This window comes from Micromys minutus (assembly GCF_963924665.1).
Source record: "Micromys minutus genome assembly, chromosome: 6".
Taxonomy (NCBI): domain Eukaryota; kingdom Metazoa; phylum Chordata; class Mammalia; order Rodentia; family Muridae; genus Micromys; species Micromys minutus.
The window spans coordinates 72209950-72219180 of NC_137975.1; the positions used below are offsets into that span (position 1 = coordinate 72209950).

The 9231-nt window shown below is 39.9% G+C and overlaps 1 protein-coding gene across 1 annotated transcript; it reads right to left on the bottom strand.

Moving 5' to 3' along the window:
* Positions 1 to 7173: 7173 nt before the first annotated feature.
* LOC308421559 (olfactory receptor 2W1-like) lies at positions 7174 to 8118 on the bottom strand (the record flags this gene model as incomplete). The annotated part of the gene is made up of 1 exon (XM_080917964.1): positions 7174 to 8118. The coding sequence occupies one exon, from the start codon at positions 8116 to 8118 to the stop codon at positions 7174 to 7176; it is 945 nt and encodes a 314-aa protein (XP_080774090.1).
* Positions 8119 to 9231: the final 1113 nt, after the last annotated feature.

A 9231-nucleotide genomic window follows, 5' to 3' on the forward strand; every position in this document is an offset into this window, starting at 1 on the left:
CAAGTATAGTAATCCATGGATCTTTAAGACCAACAGCTGAAGTAATTCTCACATAAACACCTTGTAAGGATGCAAAAAACTTGGAAGATTAAATAGATCTTTCATGTTTCTAATTATTGGCGTGTTCTCAAGGAATACATGTCACTAAGAATTTGTTTGCTAAATATAACAGAAAGGGGCTTTGAATGTAAACGTGAATGCATTTTAATTTATTTGGTAGCCTCCATGAAATCTGCTTTGTCTTTTATAGTTTCAATGGTTCTGCTCACCTAGTCCTAAATATTAACGAAACAATTCCATTGCATGGCAATTTGTACAATTAAATATCAGTATATATGTATGTAATTTTCAGTGTTCGTTTTTCTATCTGTTTTTGAGACATGACTTCACCAAACTAAAATAGTTTCAAATGCCTTATAAAGCTAAGGATGATCTTCCTGCTTCAACCTCCCAAGTTCTGGGGTTCCAAGCATATACTGTCACACCCAGTCTGTGTGGTGTTCGGGATTGGATACATGCCTATACGTGCTGAGTAAGCACTCCTCTCAGTATCCCTTGTATCCCTTGCCCTATAAATAATTTGTATATTTAATCTTTGTAATGTCATCCAAAGATGTAATCATATTTGGCTCAGATAATGCACTATGTATGGCAGCCATTATCGCAAACCCCCATAATGAATGACTACTATCTTGTGAAACTTGGCACTAATATCTTTTGCAACTATCTACTATTTTCTCTGAGCTGAGGGAATGAATGGGCACAAATTAATGTGCTTTAAAAGTGACAACACATGGCTAGAGAGACAGCTCAGTGATTAAGAGCATTTGCTGATCTTTCAGAGGACCTCAGTTTCATTCCCAGACCCCATAAGGCAGCTCACAACTGTCTGTAACTCTAGTTCCTGGGGATCTGACACCCTTTTCTGGCCCCAAGGGCACAAAGCACACATGTAGTGTACAGCCATCTTTCCAGGCAAATACAATACGTATAATAAAATAAATTTAAAGGTGACAACACAATCTTGCAAGTTCTCATTCACCCATTAAAAAAAACTATATTCCATAGTTATCTCAACCTTAATAAAAAGGCAATATGATCAATTTACAGCTGTTAGAATCTTGGCATATATCTATAAAATTTGAGTGAGTCTTAAGAAGTATTGCAGTGGTTAGATTGATGAAATTTCACAAGGTAAATGAAATTTTATGTCCATATATTATGACACTTAGCTTTGTGAAAGTGGTATTTCATTTAAATATTTTTTATTTTTTATTTTTTTATTTTTGATATTTTCTATTATTTTATATCCTTCTCAAAAAGTTCTCTTCTTTGTACTTTCAATAAACCATCTAGGAAGTGGTGATACCCACCTTTAATTCTAGCACTCAGCATGCAAAGGTAGGTGGATCTCTGAGCCCAACGCCAGCCTGGCCTACAAAATGATTCCCAGGACTACAAAGAAAAACCCTGTCTCAAAAATGTATAGACAGAAAATTTCAATAAGTCAAGATGGATTTAGCAGAATACCCTGATGAAATCTAAAAGTGTCATTTTTTCCTCTATTGCTTTATAGTTCTGGAGATGCTAAGAAGGGTCATTAGATGACTACTTACTTGGCCAGCCACTGACACTATAATACCTCACGTAAAGTACAATTAATACACTAGAAGATGTTGTGAATTTCTTTGTCTTCCTCTTCTCTCTTTCAAAGTTATTTTCAAAAAATAGTTCACCATCCCACAACAGAGATGACAGGTTCTGTGGGATGAATGCCATCCTACTCAGTGTTGTATTTGATAAATTTTCTCTAATCTTTGCAACGTTTGTGAGTAAGGAAGTTATATGGTAATTGCTTACTAGTTCAATAAACTAAATGTACAAAACATACAATAGTTGCAGACCTCCAGAAGAGTGTTGTTACACTACCCACCTAAAATTGTTTATCTGAGTCTTATTTTCATTGCACTTTGGTTTGCCTTTTCTGCATTTAGACTGGAAATTAAATTAGTATCAAAGACGCTTCTGAATATCTGAATTTAGGAATTTAGATCATTGTAAAGAATGTATCTATTAAATTGTTAAACTTCTAGCAGTGAAGCAATGCCTTTGAGGACTAATCAACCTGATCTCACATGAATAACCCATGTTTGGAGATGTAAACGCCAATAAATAAGAATAATAATTAAATAGAATTTTCACTTTAATAAATTGCTTTTTGAACAAGGAGTCATGTCAGCATTCATGAGATTTGCCACACTGGCAAATGCTCCACAACATGGAATCAACACTTTTTAAAGCATAAACAGTAATTAAAGGAGAAAGGAGAAGACAAACAAATTCATACCAGATTTGAATCTCATATTTCCCTTGGTTTAAAAACAAATCTCAGACATAATATATGCCTGTCATACTAGCCCTGAGCAGGCTCAGGCAGAACAGGAAGTTCCAGAACTACCTGGATCACATTGTTGGCACGTCTCAAATAAAGAATAAGAACAGAACAGAATCTAAGTACACAAGGTTTCCAGGCCTTTATTTCCTAGATTCAAGATGGATGGCAAACATGATTTTCCTTTCTTCTGTTGACTCGCACTGACTCACTACATTTAGACTCCTGGTTTTCATCTCTTCTTTTACGGAGATTAAATCCATGCAGAGCAAACAGCGACAGGCTTCCCAAAATGAGACACTGGTGGGTATCAGAGAGTTAGCAAACAACAAATGGGACAAAACCAAGTTAATGTGCTTCCTGATCCTTACAAAATGAAGGAGCACACACAAACTAAGGAGCCAGGTGGTTTGTTTTCACTAAAGTACGATTACATCATTTTATTGTTCCCTTCTCTTTTCTCCATCTAAACCCTCATATACCCCATACCCCCATCTTAGTGAATCTTAAGCATGCATGCATATATATATATATATATATATATATATATATATATATATATATTCCATCCATTTATTGTTAATTGTATGCATGTGATCAAAGAGCTGAACAGGTGTGATTGCTTCCGGGAAAATGGCGGCTTCAGGAGAGAGCTTTGCTTCTGGCGGCGGAGGCATTTATGACCTTCTGCAGTGAGGTGAAACAGAGAAGAGAGATCCAGTTCTAATGTCCAAAAATGAGATCTAAAGATTGGCTCGTTCTGGTGCCTCTTACTTTAACCTGAACCCATTTGAGGTTCTCCAGACAGATCCTGAAGTAACAGATGAAGACATTAAAACATAGTGCATCCTGCTGACAAAAACCAAAACTTCAGATAATCAGAAGTATCTTCTGTGATGCTGTCAGAACACAGAAGGCTTTTGAAGCTGTGGACAAAGCTTACAAATTGCTACTGGACCAGGAACCAAAGAAGAGGGCCCTGGGTGGAGGGTATGAGCAGCTAAGGGCATCAGCAAGAACACATTGCTTTATTGATTGACGTTTCTCATTCTCTGTACTGTGTTTTTGTTAATCTGTTGCTCTTGAGGGTAACATTGTCTGCCCAACTGGTAAAGCTCCTGTATGTGAACTGTATATGTATTAGCATAGACTTATATAGATTATGTGTAATTTTAGATAAAGAAGAAGTAATTCTGGCTGGAGAGGTAGCTCAGCCATTAAAGACTGGGCTCACAACCAAAATTATAAGAAATACTAATTTCTCGCGGCTTTTTCTACTATCTTTAGTGTTACTTTTCCCTTCTATATTAGACCCTGAGTTAAAGGCCGCCCCCACTCCCCTATTTTCTCCTTCGTGTAACCTGTTTCTCATTCCTGTTCCTGTCATAACGTGTCATAATTCTGTTCTTACATGATTGCTCGGTGTTCCAAGTGTCCACGTATTTTCATCATGTATTTGTCCATTTTCGGACAGTTCGGGTTTCTTTTTCCGTTTCTTAGCTATTAGGAATAGAGTAGTGATGAGGATGCTGCGGCGAGCATCTGTGGAGTAGGCTGTTGAGTCCTTTACGCATATGCCGAGGAGTGGAACAGTTGTGTCATACGGTGGCTGCACCAGTTTGCAGTCTCACCAACAGTGAGTGAAATTTCCCCTGTTCCCCACATTTCGGGTTGTTGGGTCAATACGGGGATTCTCTGTGTGGCGTTGGCTATCCTGGAACTCACTATGTAAACCAGGCTGACCTAGAACTGCAGAGATCCACCTGCCTCCCAAGGATGGTGGGTTGCCCTGGTGCTGTTTGTGTTTTGATGCTAATACTGCTTCCCCAAGAAGGGCTGCCAAACAGAACCTTCTCCCCATTTTAACTTGTAAAATAAAGGCTAGAGCCGGTGATTAGGCAGGGGAAGGGAAGGTAGAGCTGAAAGGTTTGAGGGAAGGGGAAGATGGAGGAAGAGGAGGTAGAAGGAAGATAGAGCTGTGACCTGGGGAAACCGCAAGTTTTAAGGGATCTCATAGCTGGGCACAGAGTAGTGTAGTGGTGAATCTGCCTAGTCTATGTGCGCAGCTTGTATTCATATTAACTGAGTTGTGTTTTCTTTGCACGGGTTTATTTGGGTTGGAGAGATGACCACAACAAATTGCTGCCCTACACCTGTTGCGTTAAATAATAAAAAAATGCAAAAAGACACCACGTCTCACTAGCGCCAGCTACTCTGTGGTCCCAGCGGTCTCACTCCCTCCATGGCTAGCCCCATGCAGTGACCATCTTGCTGTGGACTCTGCTCACGTTGCCAGCAACCTGGTAAAATCAAAACTCTGGAGACTTGTAATCTATCAATCAGATTTATATCAGTAAATTCTCACCCCACAAAACATCCACACAATAAACTCAGAACCAATTGATATAGATATAAACTGACTACCCGGATAAGACAAATTGTCCTGTAATTATCTGTCTCTTATAAGATATTCATAGCTAACTGTGGCTATTCAAAGCCACACAGATCTGTGTCACCCTTCTCTTCCTCCATCTTCTTTCCTTCTCCTTCTCTTTACATTCTCTGTCCTGTCTAAAATTCTCAGCCCGCTTTTCTTTTTTTAGTGCCCAAACCTTATCTTGTGCCTGCCTTCACCTGCATTTGGATATCAATCCACAGTCTAAGCCACCACCCAGAGCCCCACCACATCTTTTCCAGTTTCCGTTGTCAGTTGGTTTTTAGATGGTCACTAGTATGACTTGAGTAAAATGACATCTCAAAGTTGGAAATCCCTTCCTACACCTTTGTCATGTAGGGTGCTACATTTGCAGGGGTTTTACCTAGCAGTTTAAGTGTTTTACATTTCACTTTAAGGTCTTTGATCCTTTTGAAGTTAGGTCTTCCTCCTCCTCCTCCTCCTCCTCTTCCTTATCCTTCTTCTTCTTTTTCTGCTTCTTCTTCTACTACTACTCCTGCATTTTCTTCATCTTCATCCTCCTCCTTTTTCTCCTCTTTCTCTTTCTTCTTCTTCCTCCTCCTGCTCCTTTTTTAGTTAATAATTTTTTGATTATCATGAGTTTTATTCTTTACTATACCACAGCTGTTACTTCTAAACTTTCCCCCTGTGGAAACTGGGCAGCAAGTAGTTCCCTAGATTTCATTTGTAGCTTTAAGGAGGGCAAATAACAGAGAGGTGATTTCCACAAACAACAATCAAAGAGCGGTGTTTGACAGCTCTGAGTAAGGCCTCTAAGAATGCACCCGTGTAGAAATTATGCTTTGTGAATGCCACTACCATGGCTTTCCGTCTAAACAGGGACAGTGAGGAACAGAAGTGAGAATCCATGTACTTGCATAGCAATTGCCTGCCTCACCTCAAACAGCAAGTAGAAGTGCTAGCACTGGAAAATTACAAGATTACCTATCAGTGGGGTGGCTCCGAAGTCCATGAGTACTGTCATATACAGCGAGAAAAGACACACCTAACCCTCAAAAGACTTCAGGCCCCAAGGAGTGGGGAGGCATTTCGAGGGGGGGGGACATCCTCTTGGAGATGGGGGGGTTGGGAATAGGATGAGGAACTGTTGGGAGGATAGCAACTAGACTGTAAAATAATATTAAAGATGATTAAAATAAATAAAATACTATAAAAAGGATAATTAAAAATAATAATTAACTAAGCTGATAGAAAGTAGATAGGTAAGAAACTAGATTATTCTAGGACAAAGGAAAGTTTTATTCATAGTTCCTGGAAGAAAAACTAGCAGGAAAGCCTTTGAGGTACTAAATGAAAATTACTCTTGCAACCTTAATCCATGGCACAATGCCTGGCTTGGGGTAATATTTTAATAAAATACTGTTATTGCTCATGTTGAGCAAAGGAAAAGAGTGAAGACTACTGTCAACCAGAGGAGTTTGTTCCTGAAGAGAGATGTCACTTAGTTCCGACAACTTGTCACACAGCCTTGTGGGAGAAATCAGCACGGTGTTAATGCTGGGTGGGGACATGCCCTGGAAATCCAAAAGCCAAGAATGAAGACAGAAGGTAACAGCCTCCTTACAACAGCTTCGGGCTGAGCAGTGACCTGATGCCAATAATTCTCATGGGGTGCCATGGGGTGTAATACAGGTGCTGAGAGCCTGGGCGGAGCTGTGTTCTTGCAAGAACAAGTGTCAACAAGAGACTGTGCACACTGACATTAATGTACTTCTAGAATTTAAATTTTGGAGACTCTTTAAGAAGAGGGGCCTAAACTATAGATCCTACATGCAGTATCTGGTCGATACTGCAAGCATCGATAATGCATGGGTAGAGTAGCAGTGAGGATGAAAATGGGTGGATCTGAGCCATCTTTAGATAGCTCAGTTAACACACAAGAACATAAAACTGGATTCATCGTTTTTATGTGGCCACTCAATGCACTAAACTCATGTAAAAGGGTTAACAGCTTTAATGTTTGTTGATGGCTACCTCCTCCTGCTACTCCTTGTTCCCTCTTCCCTCCTCTCTCTCCATACTTGCTTTTCTCATTGAGCTAAGACACCTGAAAAACACAGCTTAAAGAGAGAAGGGTTTATTTTGGCTCCAGTTTCAACACACCCACCACATCACAGTAGGAACGGGAAGCAGCTGATCACATCACATCCATAGCTGTGAAGTTAAACACAGTGAACATTGTGCCTGAGAAAATTCTAGGTAGGAGATGATGCCAGAGAGTTGGTCCTGAATGGACTGACTGAGCTTCCTATGACAAGGGCCAAGATCTATCTCCACATTCTGCTTGAGTATTTTTCCATTGACCTCACACTTTGGCAGAATGCTTGTCCATTCCTAGAATTCTCTTCACTGCATTCTTTACATCTTTGTTTCTTAAGGTATAGATCAAAGGGTTAAGGCTGGGGGTGACAATTGTATAAAAAAGGGTAAAAAACTGTCCTTCCTCGTGGGATATGGTGTTCTGTGGCTTCATGTACATATAAATGAGCGTTCCGTAAAACAGGGTTACTACTGTGAGGTGGGACCCACACGTATTAAGGATCTTTCTCCACCTTGTCGCTGACTTGATCTTCATCACAGCTTGAGTGATAACTGCATAGGAGATGAGGATTAGAGATAGAGGTACTAGAAGAAATATAACTCCAAGAGTAAACACAACAACCTCAATGACTCTGGAATAAACACAAGCCATCTTGATCAACGCTGGCATCTCACAGAAAAAATTATCCACTTCTCGGTGCCCACACCTTGGCAACTTCAAAGTCAAGGAACAAAGAATTAAGGCGCTGCCAAGACCACCCAACCAGGCTGAGAGCACCATCTTCTGGCAAAGAGCAGGGTGCATTATTACTGTGTAGTGGAGAGGTTGACAGACGGCAGCATAGCGGTCATAGGCCATCACAGCCAAAAGGAGACATTCAGTGGCTCCCAGGTCCAGCGCAAAGAAGAACTGGAGTACACACCCTCCATATGTAATGGATTTTTTTGAGCCCCATAGATTTACCAGCATCTGTGGGACAATGCTGGTAGTATAACAGAGGTCCACGAAAGACAGATTAGATAAGAAGAAGTACATGGGCGTATGGAGCTGAGAGTCCAGATAGGACAATAGAATGATGGTTGTGTTTCCTACCAGAGTCACCATATAAAAGACAAAGACAACTGCAGAGATAACGTGCTCAACTTGGGGTCGACTGGAAAATCCCAGAAGAATAAAGTCTGTCTCGGAGCTTTTGTTATTTTTCTCCATTGCTTCTTAGTAAAGGCTGGGAAACAGTATTATATAATAATCAAAATTAACTTCAGCCTTGGGTGGAATGGGAAGTCTCTGACTTTTGTTATGAGTACCCAAAATCCATGCATCTCCCTGTGTCTTCTCATTAAATAATACTTTAAACTATTTGTCAGTGGCCAGAGCTTCTCCATAGTTACTTGTAGGCAAGTGATTCTACAATGTGCTGAACTCAGTCCCTGTGCAGTGGAAATTATTGGAAACTATGAATATGCAGTGTCGTGTCACTCATGGTTCTGTGTGCATATACATAAACATGTATGTCTGTGTGAGAGTGTGCATGTATGTGTGTGAGGGCTTTGAACTGTTACCTGTGCTGGCCTTGAACCACATACCCTGCTGGAATGGAAAAGACCTTGAAATGTTTACCTGGAACTATAACATGTATTCCTTGATTGTGATTAATCTTTCCTTTATCAAAGGACCTGGATTTCAAGCAATTTTTTTTAAAAAATGTTTATATGCTCCACTACTTGACAACAGAATCAATTTTCTTATATTCACTTACAGATGCCTACATCCCAACCATTATAATTATAATAATCACACTACGTCCTCCTCTTCCTCCTCTTCTGAGTTTTTCTCTATTCAACATCTGGACATTGTGCTTTCTGTATCTGCTTTGGTGGTGTTCACAACTACACTTTTTTGTGATGGCCGTTGATATGTCTTTGTTTGCCAAGAAATAATAACCTTTCTATGTATTAACCTTCATGAGTTCACCCCATGTTGATATCTTTAAAGTATTGCGCTACATATTCTGCTTGGCTTTTTCAGATTTACTTCAGGCTTAAAGATTGAACTAGTTCTAGAATCGTTTGGCCATCACAGACACAACAGCCATGTCAGCTTCTAGTCACTCAACCACTCCACAAAAGGAGCCAGGCAGATGATTAGCAAGACAGTTCACAGGATAAGCATCAAGGTGACAGTCACCAAATCCACCAATCATGATGGGTTTTCCGGTTACTTCACAGCCTGTAATGGAAAAACTATCACCTGGTTACTTTTATAAGAGAATAGATAACCCAGTCACAAAAGAACCGACATAATATGCAGTCACTGATAATT